The sequence below is a fragment of the Manis javanica genome, chromosome 4, assembly GCF_040802235.1.
Source record: "Manis javanica isolate MJ-LG chromosome 4, MJ_LKY, whole genome shotgun sequence".
In the NCBI taxonomy this organism is placed as follows: domain Eukaryota; kingdom Metazoa; phylum Chordata; class Mammalia; order Pholidota; family Manidae; genus Manis; species Manis javanica.
Genome location: NC_133159.1, coordinates 6,586,313 through 6,606,534, shown reverse-complemented (window position 1 = coordinate 6,606,534; position 20,222 = coordinate 6,586,313). Strand labels below are relative to the sequence as shown.

Genomic DNA, 20,222 nt, shown 5'->3' with positions numbered 1-20,222 from the left:
CTGGGGACCAGCCGCCACAGCCCCCTTTCGGCCAGGGGTCCCAGCACCGGGGAGAGCGAAGTACTGCGGGAGCGCGGGCTCATCCATGCTCTCACACGACCGCGGGAAAGTCCGGATCACCCAACCCCGCGCCCCACCTCCCCAGGTGGTCGCACCCCAGTCCCGGGCACATTGGCTGCGGAGGTTGCAGCCCCGCCCCACCCCGGAGGCGAGGACCCGAGTGACGGCGCACCGGGCCAATGGCGAATGGGCCCGGGAGGGGGCGGGCCCGGGCGGGGAAGTGGGCGTGGCCACCGGAACTGGGTAGGAAGCTGGGGCCGGCTGCGAGGAGACCAGCTCGTGGTACTCGTAGCTCCCGGACCTCATAGCTCCTCGCTTGCCCTCTGTGTTTGCAGCACCCTGTGCTTCTTTCCCGGGCGGGGACATCCGTTGGCGCGGTAAGGAATCTGGGGGTGGCTGCGGAGCAGACGCCCAGGTGGGCGGCATGCGAGCCTCTCAGGCTTGCAGGACTCCGGCCCGTCTGACTGCGTGCCCCGGGTCAGGCAGGGACGTGGAAGGGCGGGTCGGCGCGTGCGAGGTGCGGATCAGCGGGTGATTCCGGAGTTGCGGGGCCGCCTAACTGCACTGGGTGGTCAGCAGTAGAGCCGCGGGCCGTGTATGACCTCAGGCGTTGAGAGGGAAAGGCTGGAGGGGAGACGCGGGCCTAACCCTGGGTGCTCTTCCCAAATGGAGGAGGGGGCAGGGAATGGGCAGATGCCCAGGAAGCCGCGATTCCCCCGCCCCCACCATCAGCCCCTGCTTCACGTGAGGGGGGTGTTGGGGAGGGGGGCTCTCAGCTTGCTGCTCGGCAGCTACGGAGTGAGAAGCGACTAATACAGTTTAAGGAGGGGCTTATTTTTGAGCAGGCTGCAGCCTTGCCGTTAGGTAATTGGGAAATCCCTCCGGGCCTCTTCGCCCAAGTCAGGCGCTCTCTGCTCCGGGCTCCCCGGGCTGGCCACTAGTAGCCGGCCCCTGGTCCAGAATAAAAAGGATGTACTTTAAGAAAACAATATTCTTAGCTTCCCTGCAATGTGGTCTTCTCTGGGCAGTGTGGTCCCGGGCTTGACTTGCCCCCGGGGCACACGTGGGCCCTGACTGCCTGGTCCACTCTCGCTGCCCCCGGCCAGTGGGTCTGTCCAGACAGAAAAGAAACTGAAGCCTCCCAGTCAGACCAACTTTCCTCCTTGTCTGTGTTCCCTGAGCCTTAATGACCACGGAGAACAGTTTTTCTATGCAGTTTAACAATAAGTCGAATTTTATTTTCACGTCATGAAATAAGTTGATTAAATTGTCTTACGTCACTGAAACCAAACAAAAAACGAGATTTTACAACTATGCTGAAGTAGCATAATGAAGGTATTTCAAAGTGCATCTCAAATTGGTAAAGTAAGTCGTTGTGGCCTGGGGGTAGGGGTTTTGGTGGGTAACAGCCTGAGGGGCCTTTTGGGGTGATGGAAATACTGCACAAGCGTGTTATTTGCCAAAACCCCAAAATTTTTAAACTAAAAAGTAGATTTAAACAGATTTGCTTTTTTTGTAAGATAGTAGATAAAAACTAGATATCTTTTTGCTGGCTAATGAATGAAACTCCATTGTTACATAGATAACAAAGCCACAGAAGTGACTTCAGTATCTAATTTTGAAACTAAAAAAAAAAAAAAAAAAATTTTTGCTGCTTGAGAACATTCCAGAAAAGATATTGGCGGGGAGCCCGGGTAGATAATGGCTCCTGAACACTAATTCGATTCCTCTCATCCACTTCAGCCTTACAAATTGCGCGGTTAGTTTCTTCCTTAGTCTCTGAGGGGAGTGGGAAGTGAGAAAGGGGCTTTCTTTGAGGACTTGCTGTATGTAGCTACAGGTCGTCATCTTTTTCTTTTCTTTTTTTTTTTTAAGGGTTTTCAAAAGAAGCTTCTTCCCTTGGAGTACCCTAGTGTTCAAAGATAGTTATAAATTATGGAATCGCATAATTGAGTTTTTTTAATGGAGTAAAATGCCCATTGAAATAAATACAAGTTAAATGTCATTACTGGCATGTCCTGTCTTGCTAATGACTCAAGTACTCTGAAATTTGAAAGGCCCAGAAATAGGCAGCAGCAGAGATCACAGTGCACAGACCACGGAGATCATACCTGGCCACCATACTCAAAATCCTGAGTATCCAAAAGCTACTAGTTTACATCCTACTGCTGCCCCAAGTTCAACTAGATGATGCCCCCAGCTTACAATTCACTTTTCACTGCAAACCAGGCCTGCGTCCTGGTTTCCTTCTGGGCCCCTTACCCGCTTTGGTCTTAGATGGGTTTGCTTGTGACTTCCGTGTCCCCTTGGTCCTGACTTAGTTCCTTTTCATTCCCATGCCAACCCTCGTTGGTAACATGATAGCAGGTGTCAGTCTGCCTCTTCAGCCATTCTTCATACGAGCAAATTTTTCTTTTTGGATTTGGTCTCTCCCTGGCACACACATTTTCAGGCTTTCTGTGTTTATGGGACAAGACCTGAGGTACTAGGGTTTGAGGCCTTGAAGGGCTAGGCCCAACCTGCTTCTGTAGGAACAGCTCTCACTGCTTTCCGGCGGGCTTTCTCTCTCGGCAGCCTTCCTACATCCAGTAGGTCCGGTGCAGGTTCTTCCTAGCCTCGGGATCTTGAGGAGCGATCCCTTGAGTGAATGGGCCAAGGCTGCATTGTGGTTGCTGGAAAATATGTATGAACTCTTTCCCCGCAGAGTCACCATGTCTATCCTCAAGGTCCATGCCAGAGAGATATTCGACTCTCGTGGGAATCCCACTGTTGAGGTGGACCTCTACACCAGCAAAGGTATGTGCCACATTTGCTTCTGTAGTTCCTTCTATCACACTCCAACTTCTAAAACTTATGACGACAGAGCCTTAGACATGAAAACGTCCATTATTAAAAAAGCCTTTCTGGTCTGCATGTGCAAACAGGCAGTGGTTCCTTCCCCAGAGTAGGGAGGTGGGGGGTCGCAAGGCTTGGAGTCCTTGTCTTTATGCTTCTTGATATTTAAAACAGAAAACAGCTTGCCTCCGGTCAGTGAGGTAGGGGAGGGCCCGTCACGCCTGTGCCTCACAGCTTGCTGTGGCCACATAAGCAGATGGGGTGTGATAGAGAGGATAGCTCTGCCTCCCCTAGAAAGGAAGGAGATAAGGGGAGTGTGAGTGCGTGAGCAGCGCTCATGTCTTCGTTTCCAGAAATGACTCTAAACCAAGGGTCGGACAGTTTTTATTTCGGGGTGTTGGGACATTTCAGAGGCTGTTATTTTTACCTGGTTTTACATCCCCCTAGGAGGAGTTTGCCCACGTGGAAGAATAGAATGGGGACTTATAACTCCCCGCTTTTATTACTTAACAAAAATCTGGTGCGCCTGTAGCCCTGTGTTGGTTCCAGCAATGTCTCAGCTATTTTCTAAATGTACCTAGTGGGTGAGGTTGGAAAAGTTGCTTCAGGCAGTGGTGCGGGGCTCACAGGCCTGCTGGTCAGAGCTGAGTCAGGATCTGAATCACAGGCTTGGCACAGGAACCTGCAGCCCTTCCCTTCCTGCCCTCCCCTCCCCCTTGCCCAGGAAAAGAAGGCCCCTTGGTTTGCAGAAGTCTCAGAGTTTTGCCTGTGGTTACTTGCCGTGACGGGTGCTCTCTGAGCTGGGTTGCTTCTGAGCCTGGGCCTTATGGCTAATACCTTGGGTTATCAGAAGATGCTGAGAATTTCATCTCACGAGATCAGCTTACTTAGAGGGTGAACCTTTTCCACTTGGAAATTAAATGAACTTCAAACGATGAAAAAAGGTCTGAGAACACTAACCAGAAAGTTGTTGGGAGGGGACATTTCTTTAAAACAATTTTAAATGACTAAATATTTTGCAAAATTTAAGCAAATGGAACCTTCTCTCGTGCTCAAATCTGTTTCAGAAAACAGGAAATCATGGATTTGTTGGGAGCCTTTTATTAGTTCTTTCTTAGAATTTATTTCTTAGACCAGTTTTAGATTCACAGCAAAACTAAACAAAAGTTAGAGTTCCCACTTCCTCCACACATGCACAGCTTCCCCCCCAGCGTGGGTCATTTGTGACTGTCCAGCCAGCATCAGCCCATCACCACCCAGTGTCCTAGTTTACACGAGGACTGCTCTTGCTGTCTTCAGGTCTGCAGCTAGTCCAGGGCCTGCGACAGGCACGTGGGTCCTGACGCCTGCTCAGTCCCTGCAGTGACGCAGATGCAGGCCTACTGGTAGACCATTTAAAATACTTGGTTGGGTTTTTCCCTTAGTTCATTTTCCTTCACCTCCTGACACCCACTAGTTCTTCACACCCACAGATGGGGAAATTCCTTACAGTTTAAAATAGATTCAGGAGGCTGCCTACACTTCCTGCTCCCCTAACCCCATCTGCCCTGTGTAACCAGATCTCTGCAGTTCCTTTCTTGACACTGCCCTTGTCTAAGATTCGCCATTTACTTTCTGTTTCACAGTATAGATTTAGCCATATGGCTGGTTTTTATATCTGTAGACTGCCTGGTGCGATGCTTAGTTGTGTTTTAGTGTTATTAAACTGCACCTGTATTGTCTTTATTCCTTTCTTCACCCAATCTATCCTGTCTCCTGGCTTCCTATTATGCAGAGAACCCTCAAAACAGCATGTTTACCACTGCCTAAACTGAAACATACAAGCTGTAGAAATTCCTCTTGAGCCAAAACTTGGATGATCTCGGTTTCCTAAGGGTAACTTAGCAACAGTGCTTTAGAGCTGGACTGTCTGAAATAGTGTTGTAATTGATTACACGTTAAAATGATAATATTTTTATATATTGGGTTAAATAAGATACCTGTTTTTACTGTTTTATCTTCAGCGTAGCTCTTAGAACATCCTAAGTCCCCTAAGTGACTCACACTGTACTTCTGTGGAGCAGCACTGCTGGGAGGGTAGTGGGTAGTTCAGCAGGCCAGATGCAGGGCACCGACCGGGAGCTTGTTAAACGCCCCCCACCTACCCCCATTGGGGGATCTGCATTTTAACAAGATCTCCTGGTAATGTGTGTACACATAACAATTTGAGCTCTGCTATAGAGCCTTTTTTTTAAACTAGAGAAGTTCACCAGCTTTGCTGTAGGTTCTGCATTGCAGAATCATAAAAATGTGAGAGGCAGGAAGACAGACCATCTGAACCTCCCAGTTGCTGGAAGGAAGTGATTGTTTCCTAATGGCGATGCCATCTGTGAGCGGGCTGTCCTGGGGCAAGGGCTGTAACTGTTTCCTAATAGTTACTGATTTTTCCCCTCCCTCCCTCGACATCTAGGTCTCTTCAGAGCTGCTGTGCCCAGTGGCGCCTCAACTGGCATCTACGAGGCCCTGGAGCTCCGGGACAATGATAAGACTCGCTACATGGGGAAAGGTAAGGGTTGGGACCTGCACCTGCGTCCAGAGCGTGGTCGCAACATGTCTGCCACGCCTCCTTCCCTGCTCCTGGCCTGGCGCAGCCAGCCTCCCTCCCTCCTTGGGATCTGTACTTGAGGGAGGCAGATGCCTGGTTTGGCCCACAGTGTTGCTGGTGCTTATGGACCCCCCACGTGGGATTGTTGGCTTATTGAGCTGAGCATTCCTAAGCCTGTAAACTCAGGGGCAGGAGTTTTAATACTTATATTCTGGTTTGTCTCCGATCTGTGAAAAACTCCTCAGGCCAGGGCCCTAAGGATAAGAACACATGTTACTAAACTAACAAAAAGCTTTGCCATTCTCCCAGGATGGCCCTGTGGGTCTTTGAAGCCATCAGCTCTCTTCAAGGGCCTGGTTTCAGAGAAGGAAAGTATCTAGAAGGTCTAGCTAATGGCTCACTATGAATGGTGACCTACAGGTTAGTCTTAGTTTGATCTTTCTGTTGATGGATTCACAGAAGCACCACTGTGGCAGAGTCAATCTCTGGTGAGCTATCTGCAGATAAACTTGTTTGTGTTTGCAACTGTCTTGCCAATGGGTTTCAGCCCCGGGCAAATTCACTATGGATTCAATGTGACCAAAGAAGAGACAGTAGAACTTTCTTGGAGTGAAAGGGTTATACTCAACTTTATTTCCATGGTGGCAGGTCAATCACTAGAATCCTGTTCACTCAGAGCAAGTCTGTATGCAGCAAGCTGGTCTCTCTGCCTCTGGGCCTCTCTGCCTGCACAGTCGTTCTCTGGCTCTGTCCTCGGTGCTGCCACCACTCCAGCCTCTGCTCTGCTCTCCTGCAGCCTTACAGCCATGCCACCATGTTGCCCAGAGCACTGGGCAGAGCTCTTTATATAGAGTCAATAGCAATGTATTATTGCCCACACATGGGTAGTGAGCTGGCCAACTAGGGCCAGGTGAGAATCCTGGCCACAGGAACTTTAATTTTATCCACCTTCCTATAGATGGAACCTGTGCAGCCACATGAGGTGGGGTGGACCAGGCATTCCCAACAGGGGCAGTCACCCTTCTGGGGGCAGAAACTAGTTCTTGCGGGGAGGCAAAAAAACTCAGTTTTAACCACGGTTTGGGGCCCTGCAAAGGGCCAGTGTGTAAACAGTATCTGTACGAGGACATTTTCAGGGGAGAGTGAGTAGGGAAATCTAAAAACGCCATGGGGGTGGGGGCAACAGTGAAATAAGGTTGGAAACCTTGGGCCTGCGGTCAGCTGTTATGCTGTAGAGGGCAGTGTTTTCGGTCTTGCCTGGAGTTCCACAAGGGCCCTGCCCCACACTGGCCCTCGGCCCTGGGCGATGCTCGTCTGAGGCAGAGCTGAGCCGTACCTGTGACGAGGATGAGCCCCTGGACCCTGCAGAACCCTCCTGCCCCCCTCTCTCCTCTCTCCAACTCCATGGCCTGCTCTTCTGAGTCTGTCTTTTTCCTTCTCTGTCCATCTCTGCTGGTCAGGCGTCTCCAGACCTGTTAAGTATATTAATGAGTTCCTGGCACCAGCCTTGTGCACACAGGTAATGCATCGGACATCCTTAAGTTTCTGCAGCCGGCATTTCCAGTGCATGGTCTTGCCAACTAACCTCCCTGCAGGTTTTCTGAGGCGGTGGTTCTGTGTGTGGCTCTAACCCTTGGGGTCCTAGGTAAGAGCACTCAGACTGGGCCAGAAAGTCCTTGATTCTGAGGGCTAGAGAGAGGGGGTTGAAGGAGGTCCCATCACGCTCTTGGTGGGCTTCCGCATATCTGGGCTCATCTCCAGCAGTGCTGCTCAAGCCTGTTTTTCATTAATGTCGGTAATTTGATTTGATTGTTCCTTCTAGGTGTCTCAAAGGCTGTTGAGCACATCAATAAAACTATTGCACCTGCCCTGATTAGCAAGGTAGGACCTGCCTTCTGATAACTAATGTGTTGATGCCACCAGAGTGTCTTCCAGGCCAGGGGCCTTCTGTGTATGGGAGAGCTTATTCTGAGAGCTAGAGACGCCGATTGGATTCCCTGTGAAGCATGAGGATAATTTTGCCTTTTCTAACCCCCCCTCAGCCTGTGTGTCCGCATCTAACAACGCATGGGATTGGATGACAGGGACAGGAGACTGTCTTAGAGCCTTGATTTTTCCCTCCAACTATCTTGAACTTAGGGAAGTTAAGATCCAAATTTTAAGAGTGGCTCTCAAGGGTTTTGACTGTAGTATCCATGGGACACACTGACTCTTTGTGAACTCTGGAATTACTGTATTTCTGCTGAGTTTTTTAAACAGTGGAACTCTTACTAGATAAAACTTGGAGCCTCAGTTTGTCTAACAGATAAAAGGAGAGTGGCTATTGGTGAAGAAGGGCTGGACCCAAGGGTGCAGCCTACTCAACAGCTTTGTCTCACCCTCCCTTCCGCCCTCCTGTAACTGTGGCGCCGGCCCGGACGGGACGGATTTGAAAACCCCTGGCTAGAGAAGCCGTCTCAAGGCCGAAACCCAGCCCCAGCCTCCTGTCCTGTTCTCCTTCAATGGAGTCTCCCCTCCCGGAACTCCTGCACGCCGGGGCCCACAGGCTCCTCCGCTGATTGTCTCCAGAGCGCTTACTGGGGCCCGGCCTGCGTGGCCCTCTAATTGATCCCCGGACGAAGTTTCTCATGGTGCTGTGCCGTCTCCCAGGCACTGTCACCACCCCGTCCTTGGTGCCTTGGTGCCCTGACCTGGGGGACGAATGCAATGAGCAGGGCTTTCCTGGACACGTTCCTTCCTCTGGGGTGAACGTGCCTCAGTCTCTCTCAATGAGGGGTGGCCACCAGTGGTTTGCTGGGGTGACTGCTAATCATGGTTTAGTTTTTATACAAAGAATACTATAAATAAAATAACACGTCATTGATTTTTGTGACTTTTTAAGGTAATGCCAATTATTAAATCACTTTGAGCCAGTTTTTAAGGCACCGGTTTACTACTTTGCACACTCACCAAAAATACTCATTTTTTTTGACCAGTCACCATTTCGTTACATGATTTGGGAACACCCACAGAAATCGTCTCCCCCCATCAGATGATGGAATTTGCCGTCACTGAGGAGAGCCACGAGTGGTAGCAGTGTGACTTACCTCTGAAGGGTGCGGCTTGTCGGAGTGAACAATGAGTTCCATCAGTTATCTATTGCCCCACGAGTCATGCTGCTTTGTGGCAAGACCCTCCTGAGCACGTACCAGGTGGTCGTCTTTGGAATAGTGTAACTTTGGACTCCCTCAGTAGACTGGCCCCTGTAATGCAAGGACCATGTCTTAGATATGTCACCTTTGGCTCCCTGGGGCTCAGGGAAATGCCTGAAACTTAAAGCAAGTCCAGGCAGTTCTGTGTCTCCCCGTTTTCTCTTGAGTTTTCCCCTTTTTGCCAGCCAAACAAATGTAGGACACGGAGCTGATTGGGACTTTGCACAGTTCCAAAGTTTGCTCGGCTCCATGGCAGGAGAGCAGAGGTCACGTGCAGCGGCACTGCTGCCTCCCCAGTGGCTTGTCCTCCCTTCTCCCTGTAGAAGCTGAGTGTCGTGGAACAGGAGAAGATTGACAAACTGATGATTGAGATGGACGGGACGGAAAATAAATGTGAGTGGCCTGAGGTGGACTGCTGGTGAAGGTGGCCTTGTGTCCTGGTGACCTTGTGAGCCTCTGGGGAGAAGTCTTGTCCCAGTTGAGGAACTGTGTGACCACCTGTGGTCTCTTCTGGTTTCCTTGCCCCACCTTAATAAATCACATTTTCAAATATCAGGAGCACAACTGAGTGACAGTGTGTGGCGGGTTACTCAGAAAGGCCTTGTGCTTTATAATCAAGCAATTTGTGGAATTTGCCAGAGTTCCAGAGACCAAGGAAAGGGCTTTCTCTTAAAAAAAGATGAGTCTATATGGAACACTGTTTGCATTCCTAGGGTGAACATGGGGAGTAGATAATGATGAGAGGGGAAGGGGTTCAGAACACCCTCCAAGGTGCACCGCGGCCTGGGGTGCGGGCAGGAGGCTTAGCAGGAGGGAGATCAGCGAGGAAGAAATGCCTTCATCGCACTCTCCTCTCCTGTTCCAGCTAAGTTTGGTGCGAATGCCATTCTGGGTGTGTCGCTGGCTGTCTGCAAGGCTGGAGCTGTTGAGAAGGGGGTACCCCTCTACCGCCACATCGCTGACTTGGCTGGCAATTCCGAGGTCATCCTGCCAGTTCCAGTGAGTAGCTTCTGTGAACTTCCCAAGTGAGGAGTTGGGAGTGCTAGATTTCTCGTGGTGACCCAAGCGTCCCACATCTTCATCTCACCCATGTATGACTCTCCCCGTGTGGTGGGTATGACTAGGGTCTAGAGGTCTTTGCTGCACAGGAATCTTAGGCCACTTGCTAAGAGTGACCTTGAACAGGTGACTTGACTTTCCAGCATCCTTTATTGTTGATGGTGGGGGGGGCACTCAGGGTGAAAGTCACACTGGCCTTGTTGGGTTGTGTGCATTTGTTGAGAAGGTCGCCGGTGCTCAGGACAGTATTGGTAATGACTACAGAGAGGCCTGGAGAGCATTTCATAGCCACTCAGGGCCTCATCCATGAGCCGCATGGTTGGGCGTGGGGGGCTTGTGTTCAGTGGGATTCTGGGGGCCAGCTGCCGTACTCCTCTGTCTCTCCCTAGGCTTTCAATGTCATCAACGGTGGTTCTCACGCTGGCAACAAGCTGGCCATGCAGGAGTTCATGATCCTGCCTGTTGGTGCAGCGAACTTTAGGGAAGCCATGCGCATTGGAGCAGAGGTTTACCATAACCTGAAGAATGTCATCAAGGAGAAATACGGAAAAGACGCCACCAATGTGGGGGATGAAGGCGGGTTTGCACCCAACATCCTGGAAAATAAAGAAGGTAAAGGTGTACGGGAATCCCCACGGTGTGCCACACTGCACCCCACTCTGTTGGCGGGTCAGCCACACCTGCTGCTCGGGAACCATGGTTCTTGACACCTTCCATTCATCAAGTGTTAAAGTGCAAAACACAGCAAGCAAGTTCTGGGAGGGGATATGCGAGCCGGGTCTTTGTGTTTTTTTTCTTTAAGATAACAAGGAATTTCATTATTTATTTGACCTCTGAATGGCTTGATAATTAAATTTAGGCTGGATGGTGGGGCCTAGGGAGGCAGTGTATTCCTCTTGCATTCTTCATCTTGCAGTGGCAAAGGTTTGAAATCTCTGCTCAGAGATGCCGTTTGTTCAGGACTGTGACCAAAACTGATTTAGTCATTCATCCACAGTAGTGCTTACACAGCTTGGTTTTGCTTTTGAATCTTAGGCCCAGAATTAAATGTGAGAATTGAGTAGAGGGCATGGAAAGCCTGGGGACAAGAAATCACAGCTGAGTTGGTGTTCTAGAAGGAAACATACTTTGTTGCCTTCAAGGGCAATGAGTGAAAGGAAATATCCATCCTACTCTTTGTGTCAACTGTGTGGAATTGCTGCTGTTCTGACATTTTGACCCACCAGAAACGGCCCTTTCACAGAATTTAACCTCAGAGCTTAGGGATCTTTGGTGTAAAACAGGAGCCAAGTGTCTTGGTGAGACAGACCCCGACCCTGGGCCTGGAGGCAGGGCCTTGCCGTTCAGGGCTCCCTCTTGGATCCCAGCCTAGAACAGGCCCTCCTGAAAGCCTGTTCCTCAGGACCGCTGATCCAGCTGGTCACTGTGACTGTATTTTGGCCAGCGCAGCTGTTCCTGCTGCTAAATGTGGGAGCATTTGTCAGTGAGAAGGCCTCTTAGAGTCAAGACTGAATTCCCCTTTGTTGACTTACTAGGGCCCTGAGCAATGGTTTCTTGCCCCAGAGTAGAGAGAAGTGTTACTGTTGGCACAGGTGGTGGGGCCAGAGCGCCTCTTGGTCTTTCTGTTATGTGTGGTTCCCATTTGGCAACTGTTAAAGGGAAGTTTCTCTCTCCCTTTGTGGTTTCCAAACTTGCTGTCATCTTTTTCCAGCCCTGGAGCTGCTGAAGAATGCCATCGGGAAAGCTGGCTACACCGATAAGGTTGTCATTGGCATGGATGTCGCTGCCTCTGAATTCTTCAGGTCAGGGAAGTATGACCTGGACTTCAAGTCCCCCGATGACCCCAGGAGGTACATCACACCTGATGAGCTGGGCAACCTGTACAAGTCCTTCATCAAGGACTACCCAGGTGAGCGCTCCCGGAGGGGCCCCTTCTCCAGCGGCTGACATGCATGAGGGCAGCTGCTGCACACGGCTGGCCAGTTATGGCTGCAGCCGTGAGGGTGGGTGCGGGGCATAGGCCACACACGCCCCCTGCCAGGGGCTTTTCAGGCTCAGGTGCAGACATCCTACAGGGGCTTCACACAGGGCCTTGGTGCAGCAGAGGGGCCAGGAGATGGTTTGTCAGGGCCAGCCAGCTCTGGCTTTGTGTGATGAGTCATTTGCAAAATGTGATCACCTTCTGTCACTATCACAACAGCCTCCTGGGCAAACGCAGTCTTGGCTCTGTGAGGATGGTGGGGAAGCCAGCCTTGAGAACCAGAAGTGCCAGTGTGTTCCGCCTCCTGTGAGCTGGGCTCTGGGTTCTGCACACCACTTAACAAACAGAGTAGGGACTGCTAATACCCCCTAGCAGGAGGGGAAGCTGTGGCACGGGCTGGGCTGGTACCTTGCCCAGTGGCACTCAGTAAACCCGGTAGAGCAGGAGGTCTTGACTGCGTCCCTCCGTCTAACCACCAGGGTACCTAACTTGCTCAAGGAGCCAAGACGCAAACCCAGGGCTTCACCCTCTGCGTCCACAGCTCTGTTCCTGTTCTTGGTGGCACTAAATGCAAACCACCCTGAGCAGGTCAGTTTCCTGCTTAGTGACTGCAGGGTCTCAAGATCGCAGGTGGCAGTCATGCCCAGTCACAGGAGTAGGTTGGTACAGCCGAGTGTTTCCATGACATCAGTCGAGGAGCCATTGCAGTCCCATATGTGAGGGTGAGGCCAGGCAGGGGACGTGCCACCCAGCAGACAGGAGGGTTGCCCTGATGAACCATGGTGCTCCTCTCCCCTCAGTGGTGTCTATTGAAGACCCCTTCGACCAGGATGACTGGGAGGCCTGGCAGAAGTTCACTGCCAGTGCAGGGATCCAGGTGGTGGGCGATGATCTCACGGTGACCAACCCGAAGAGGATTTCCAAAGCTGTGGGCGAGAAGTCGTGCAACTGCCTCCTGCTCAAAGTGAACCAGATCGGCTCTGTGACCGAGTCTCTCCAGGCGTGAGTGCCCTCGGCAGGCGGCTCTCAGTGCGGGGACCGCGTCTGAGCAGCAGCTCCTTGGTTGCGGGGAGCCCTTCTGACGAACTGTCATGGGGTTTCAAGTTTGTACTCCAGGTGGCCTTTAAAGTAAGTGATGACACCAGGGGGCCTAGGGCATTGGGCACTTGTGGCCTAATCCTACCCCTTTATGGCCCCAGACTCGTGATTTAATTTCACGAGGACATGTCAGTCAGGCACTGTCAGGAGACAAGCCTCTGTCCCCTGAGGCGGCTGAGCCAGGTCTCCACACACTGGAGGGCTGATGAGAAGGTCCTCGGACCATGGAGTTCAGAGGGTGGGAGGAGCTGTATTGTCTAAATGCTTGACAGCTGTCTTCAGCTCCTGCTGGGGACGCTGGGCCAGGGTGCCAGCAGGGCGGCCACGGTCGTCGGGCCCGGAAAATGTGATCACAACCCTGGGTCGCCTCCTGGCTTGCAGGTGTAAGCTGGCCCAGTCCAACGGGTGGGGCGTCATGGTGTCGCATCGCTCCGGGGAGACCGAAGACACCTTCATCGCCGACTTGGTGGTGGGGCTGTGCACTGGGCAGGTAAGCACTCCATGGGGTGGGAAGTGGTCCTTCCCACTGACCTCAGGTTCCTGACCATAGAACCCAGAGGGACAGGGTCAAGTTGGGGTCCTTTGTTCCCCTCCCTCCTAAGGTCAGAGACCCTCCTGAAGAAATTGTCTCTCCCTGTGGCACCCAGTCCTTCCCAAGATGCCCACAGAGATTGGGTGTCCACAACAAGCAAACTCGGCCTCTTGTTTTCTTCCAGATCAAGACAGGTGCACCTTGCCGATCCGAGCGCTTGGCCAAGTACAACCAGATCCTCAGGTAAAGAGGATGCCTGCACTGGGTGTGGGCACTGCCCTCCACCGGGAGCTCCTGGCTTGGGGGCAGGGGCTGGGGGGTCCCTGGCCTAAGCATGTTAGGTTGGGAGAAGTGGCCAGAGAGCCCAACCAAGGCTCCCTGCAGTGTTGCCCCCAACACGGGGGCCCACACTACACAGTGCTGCCATCTAATGGTGGGAGAGGGGACAGGCTTCCCCTTGGACAATTTAATCATAACTTTTTTAAAGCTGCAGGGAAGCCTTAGTTATTGTCTAATTTTCCTTGTTGATAAGAAAACGAGGGGCTCAGAGAAAGGAAGGAAATAGCCAGAGCCCAGCAGCAGGGTGTCGTTGGTTATCCTGGTCCCCCTTCTGTCTCAGGGTGTTGTTGGGAAGCTTAGGCATCCAGGCAGGTGGGGGAAGGCAAGGGTACTTGGTCCTTTCTTCTGTCTTGGGGAAGGGAGTGTGCATTCGTAAGTCCTCCCACATGGTCCCTGCACATTTTATCCTGGGACATTTCAAGCACATAAAAACAGTGAAGAGTAGGACACGTGCCCTTTCCCTGTCACCCAGATAGAAGTTGTTGATACTCCTGCATGGGTTGACCCTTTACACCGCACTTTTTGTTAGCTGGAGAATGTTAAAGCGGATTCCAGTCATATAGTGATGTCACCTATAAATACCTTTGTGTATATGTCTTTCAGTTTCCTTGTATTTTTTAACAGAACCACTCTACCACGATAGTGCCCAAGATGAGTAGTAATTCTGTGATAATAATACCAAGGCTGTTTATTCCATCTCTCCTGCTTGTCCCAGGCACTTGATTCAGCCCTTCCTTCCTTCGTTTTGACATCAGGATCTAGAGTTCACAGTAACAGGTTCCCTCCTTTCTCCCCATGCCACTTAGTTGTTGAAATTAGGCTGTCCTTTTATTTACAAAGTTTGGGGGTTTTGGTTTATCTTTCAAGAATCAGCATCTTGACATTTCCTGCACTCTGTCCTTCAGAAGCATGGGTTGGGGCCAGGGGGCAGCAGGTGGACAGCTGGGCGGGTGAGGAGAACTGGGCGCTCTTCTGTGCCTGTCTGTGAGGAGCTCACATTCAGAGGGTCGGAGAATAAGGTGGGCAGGTGCTGGGCTCTCAATTTGGAGGAGGTGTGGCCTTGGCCTCATCTTGGGGGGAAACGGGGCCGCAGGAGTCAGGATTTGACTTCTTTTTCCCTCCCCCTCCCCATCTTTCTTCCCCAGAATTGAAGAGGAGCTGGGCAGCAAGGCTAAGTTTGCCGGCAGGAGCTTCAGAAACCCACTTGCCAAGTGAGCTCTGGGCAGTGAGCCCCTGAGCCCTGCAGTCCCTAGTTGGCCTATTAGACCTGTGCTCCTGATGTCCACGTGGGCAGCTTGAGGCCCCCAACCGATCCTCTCGGGCCTCCAGTAGTTGCCGGCCTGCCCCTTCCCTGTGACCTCACTGCTTCCTTAGAACTGCTGCAGAAGCCAGCTCGGCTGCCGGAAACCCTAGCTCTGTAATCATGTGATTGGCCCAGAGCATTATTCCCCACCTTGCTTCCCACCAAGTGTCCAGGGCCGTGTGTCTCGCGCTGTTATCTCCAAGGTGTCCACAGGCAAGGTCCCCAGTAGTTTTTGTGTGCAAAATAAAAAGGCCTCAATGATCCGTAGGAATTTTCTGTGTGCACATGTGTACAGTCTGTGGGTCTGACCATCCGCATGTGTAGAGTGTGCGTAGAGCATTGTAGTTAGGGTACAGGCCTGCAAGAGCTAAAGGTTATGTGTCATAGCAAAAAGGGACGAGGTGGGGATACTGCTATGTCTGGGAAGGGCAGTCTGGGCAACGGTGAGGAGCAGGGGTGCCATGTCCCTCACACGAAGATGGGTCAGTGCCAGGAGTTGGCATGACTTTAAGTTGAGATGTCTTGTCGGGGAGAAAATGCAAATGCAGAGCTATTACAGGGAGCCTGGCGTCTCAGTCATGTGACCACATAATTGTGGGAGCAAGAAGGGCTGTCAGAATAGAGCAAACCATCCGCAGCAAGCTAGCATGTAGACTTTCTGTCCCCAGGGGAAGCAGTAAGCAGGTGATTAAAAGGCAGCTCTGTTGAGGGAGGAGGGCATCTGGAGGGGCCTGGAGCTTTATGTAGACAGATTAGAATTAATTCCATTCCTTATTTTCCCCAACCTTCCAGGTGCTCCCAGCAATGCCCCTGTGTTGGGCAGGGCAGGTAGAATCACTACAGAAAGTCCACTTAGAGAAAGGAGCTGGGGTCTCTGTTTTTATTTTGGTTACATAATTAATCTGTTTATTGTCCAGCGATGATTCATGTGGTGGTTCTGGTCTTTCAGGTCCCTCAGTCTGGTGTCTGCAGACGTGGTTCTGCAGGTGCACTTTTGTGCAGGAACCACAGCTGGATCCCCGCAGCTCAGCTCATCTTGGCTTTGCCACAGAAGGAGCCAGTGTATGTGGTGTGCTGGTTATTTCACTTGTCCTCCCCATTTTCCTGAGGGAGGCACCATAACAGGCCCCATATTTACTGACAGTTCCAACCGTAGTGCCTTTGGCCCTGTTGCCACCCACTAGGTGCAAGCCCAGATGCGGGCACTGCGTTCATTGAAAAGCAAGAGGTGAGCTGCCGGTTGCTCTCTGACCTACGAAGTGGTCTGATGCTTTACTAGCATTTGCTTTTTCTTCTCCTAAGGTAATTCGATCTGAGTCTCTTGAGCTGTTTTAACACCTGGCCACAGGGGTCTGATAGGCCCCTTTGTGAACATTTTTGTTCATTGCTTTTCTCTTTATCAGTCCTTAACCCAAGAAGTAGAGCCAGTAGGTGTATATTAGGAGATTTTATCGCGAGGAATTGGCTTCTCTGAGGAGCAGGTCTAAACCAGATCCAAGATCCCTAGAGCAGTCAGAGGGAAGATGACCAGGACAGGACCGGGCACAGGGTTTCTGGGGAAACCTCAAGCCTTGCTCTTAAGACCTTCCAGTTGATGAAGTTGGGCCCACCCAGGTGTTCCAGGATAATTCCTATTTAAAGTCAACTGATGAGCGGCTTTAATGATACTTAATTAGTGGCAATACAGCTTCACAGTAATACCTAGATTCATAGACTATAGAATTCTAGTCAAGTTGATGCACCACAAACCGTCATCCCCTGTTGCCTCAGCAGCCATACACATCTTAACCCATATTTACTCCAAGTAACAAAGTCCTATTTCCATCTAACATGGTACATGCACCCAAAATGAGGTTTTAATAACTGGTTTCTATCTGAAAATTGATTCTGGAGGAATCTGAATCATCAAGCTGGGTGTAACAGTCTTACTGAAACTCATCTGTGTTTACACCGACTTTAAGTGGTAAGTTAGCGTTAGTATTTTTAAAATTCGGTTTAATATCCACATTGCTGACACTAATTTTAAAACAGTGGTTGGCAGATACAGGCATGTATCACTGGGGAAAATGAAAGTTCCTATGGCCAGGATCCTCACGTGACCCTAAAGTATTTGATGTAATTTGCTTACTGCTAGGCTGTGGCTTCTACAGCCGTAGGCAATGAGCTACTGACTGAGTCACTATAAAGAGCTCTGCCCAGTGCTCTGGGCGGGACACATAGGTGGATTTCGGATCTACAGACTGGCTGTAAACAGGATCCTAGTGCTCGACCTACTGCCATGAGAATAAAGGTGGGTATAAGCAAGTAAGAACATTCTGTTGACATTTCTTGGTCTCAGTCCATAGCGGACATGTCCAGGGCTGAAATCGTCAAGCAAGACACTCGGGTGGAAGGGCAAGTATGGGTAGGAGCCCTTCCAGATCTGCTCACCAACCCCTATAAGGAAGCTTCTGGGGCTGCCCCCAAGCACACAGTCCCCAGGGAAAGGACAGTTGACAACTAACCCAGCAGAAATGAAGTCCTTTCCTGACATTGGCAGACATAAGCCTGGAAGAACTGCAGACCAGATCTTTTCCTGGGGTCCCTGTCTAGAGCAGGACAGGCACCATTTAACGTTTCCAGGAAGTCCTGGGCTTGACAGCCTGTGATGTTAAACACCTCTTGGTCCCCAGACTTGGAGGAGCTGCAGGGGTTAGAGGGATGTTAGCAGTAGTTGGTGGTCTCTGAGTTTGCATTATGTTTTCTATCTTCTTAAAAATTTAGCTCCATATTACAAATTATTTTCTACAAAACATGTATTTCATCTGTAGTCTTCCAACCTCCAAATTCCCACACCTTCAATATTAGAACAAAAATCAATTGAAAGTTTGAAGCCATGTGCTTCTCAATTTTGGCCACATATTAGAATCATCTGGTAAGGGTTTAAAGCTCCCACTTCCCAGACCAAGTAAATGAATCCCAGGGTGGCACCCAAAGCATGAGGAGCTGTAAGTTTTCCGGCGGACTTGTGCTGCTGAGCCTGAGAACCCTGGTGCACAGTATCTGGGTCGCAGGGTTGGTGATGTCCGGGCAGGGCCAGAATGCCAGGCTTTTAGGGGGACAGTGGGAAGCAGCCACATTTCCCTGGAAACCTGCAGCCTGCTAATTTTTAATGGATGCAGACAAGGCTGGAAGATGGCAGCTGACTGCTGCCAACAGTCCAGACAGCTGCACCATGTTGGAGAAAGGCCAGGACAGGAGCCTGCCCCCTGACTGTGAGTTCCATGACCATGACCACTGCCTGTGGGTTATTTCACAGAGTGAACATCCAAGTGAATGCACTGCTCACAGGCTTACCTAAGAAGTGCAGGGCATAGGGAAAAGGGAGGAAGGTCTTTAGAGCAGATAAAGCACCTGTGGTCGTGACTAAACTAGAGGGAGAGAGCAATGGAAGGCTTGCAGCAGCCAGGGAAGCACTGCCACGCACCCGCCAGCCTGCAGCTTCGCCACCTTATTGAGTACGTGTAGCCTTCAGTAATGGGGCCCGTTCCAAGTGTTCAGTTTGATGTGTTTTCACCAATCCACTTGAGTTACCAGCACCCCCACAACCCCACCCCTCATCCAGGCAACCTAATTTGTTTTAAAAGTTCTGTCAACATTTAAAAAACATTTTCTGTAAGAATTCCAATTTTTGAGTTCTAATGGATTAGGAATTGACCACCGGGCCTGCATTCCTAGAAGGCAGTGTTGGCCACTCACCTCTGATGGCAGCTGCAGTTCCCCTACCTGCCCAGCCCTCTGCGGCTTCTGAACCAACCCCTGGTCCAGGTCTCTTCTGCAAGCTGCTATCTTCCCAGCTCTTCCCTTTTCTGTGAAAATCCTTTATCCCTAGGGATTCTGTGAGTTCAGGTCCTCCAGGGCTTCTCTGCCATTGGCAGCTGATCTCCGGGTGCCTGAAGGAGCCGAGGGCTCCCCAGATGCAACCGTGAACACATCGGCTCCTGCAGGCCCAGAAACAGGACAGGCAGGCCCCACCTTCAGGCCTGCTCTCATCCTTCCCGTGGGCTCTAAAGGGAGGCCAGCGTGGCCCACGGCAGCCCTGCTTCTTCCTGCCCATCTTGCTGCAAAGCGTGAAGGCCTGGTGATCAGGGCTCCTGTCCGCAGAGACCAGGAATGAGTCTCTTGCATGTGTGACCCAAGACAGTAATTAAACCCAGGCGCCCCATGGGTGAGAAGTGAGCACGGGAATTCAGGAGCAATTAAAACCCTCTAACATCACAGTCACATGGCCACCACTTCTGAAACTGGCTTGAACTCACAGTCACCTTCAGGTTCCCTCTTTTGGCCACCAGACTGCCTCCAGGACTGCACATTTTTGAGGGAGGCATACTCAGGCCCAAGTGGGGGCAGCTTCCCCAGACTCCCAGTCCTTCTCTAGGGCCCCTGGTGCTATTTTGGAGAAGTCACTATGCAAGACAACGCCCTAGTTTTTTAATTGTGGCAAAATATACATAGTGAAATTTACCATTTTACCATTTTTCAAGTGTACAATTCATTGGCCTTAAGTTCATTTAAAGAATTGTGTAATCATCATCTGTTTTCGGAACTCTTTCATTCCAAACAAACACTACACCCACCCATTCAGCAATAACTCCCCATTTCCTTGTCCTCCCAACCCCTGGTAACTTTATTCTATTTTCTGTCTCATAAAGGGGACTTGTAAAATTTTCATCTTTTTTTTGTCTGGCATATTTCACTTAACATAATGTCTTTAAGGTTTGTACATGTAAAATATAGCAATACTTCATTCCTTTTTATGGCTGAATATTCCATTTTATGGATATACCACCAGTGTTTATTCATTCTTATGTTGATGAACACTTGGATTCTTTCTACCTTTTGGTTAGAGTAATGCTTTGGTTGTGAATAATAATGCTTCTGTGGACCCTTCTGTGGACACCACTGGTGTACAAATATCTGAGTCCCTGCTTTCAATTATTTTGGGTATGCACTTAAACAGTGGAATTGCTGGGTCCTGTAATTCTCTGTTTAACTTTCTGAGAAACTCCCAAACTGTTTTCCACAGCATCTGCACCATTTTACATTCCCACCAGTTATGTACAAAGGTTCCAGTTTCCTCACATTCTTATAAGCACTTATTTTCCATTTTTTATGGCCATCGCAGTAGGTGTGAAGCATTATCTCACTGAGGTTCTAATTTGCATCTCCTTAATGACGAATGATGTTGAGCATCTTTTCAT

At 50.5% G+C, this 20,222-nt stretch overlaps 1 protein-coding gene across 4 annotated transcripts; it reads left to right on the top strand.

Annotated features, from left to right (window-relative positions):
* Positions 1-275: 275 nt before the first annotated feature.
* Positions 276-15,253, top strand: ENO1 (enolase 1). 4 transcript variants are annotated; one of them, XM_017671201.3, is made up of 12 exons: positions 276-437; positions 2,765-2,856; positions 5,345-5,440; positions 7,302-7,360; positions 8,994-9,063; positions 9,536-9,669; positions 10,119-10,341; positions 11,441-11,638; positions 12,511-12,712; positions 13,190-13,298; positions 13,525-13,583; positions 14,825-15,253. In XM_017671201.3, the coding sequence occupies exons 2-12, from the start codon at positions 2,772-2,774 to the stop codon at positions 14,892-14,894; spliced, it is 1,305 nt and encodes a 434-aa protein (XP_017526690.1). In that variant the 5' UTR covers positions 276-437; positions 2,765-2,771; the 3' UTR covers positions 14,895-15,253. The 4 variants fall into 4 exon arrangements, 3 of the variants coding, with proteins under 3 accessions (XP_017526690.1, XP_036855746.1, XP_073089244.1); XM_036999851.2 differs by lacking the exon at positions 7,302-7,360 and adding an exon at positions 6,940-6,998; XM_073233143.1 differs by lacking the exon at positions 7,302-7,360 and having other exon boundaries at positions 294-437.
* The last annotated feature ends 4,969 nt before the right edge of the window (positions 15,254-20,222 follow it).

Coding starts and splice junctions, on each gene's coding strand:
- ENO1 (XM_017671201.3), top strand. CDS start 2,772: ATGTCTATCCTCAAGGTCCATGCCAGAGAGATATTCGACTCTCGTGGG. Junction 5,441..7,301: donor GACTCGCTACATGGGGAAAG/GTAAGGGTTGGG, acceptor TGTTCCTTCTAG/GTGTCTCAAAGGCTGTTGAG. Junction 9,670..10,118: donor AGGTCATCCTGCCAGTTCCA/GTGAGTAGCTTC, acceptor GTCTCTCCCTAG/GCTTTCAATGTCATCAACGG.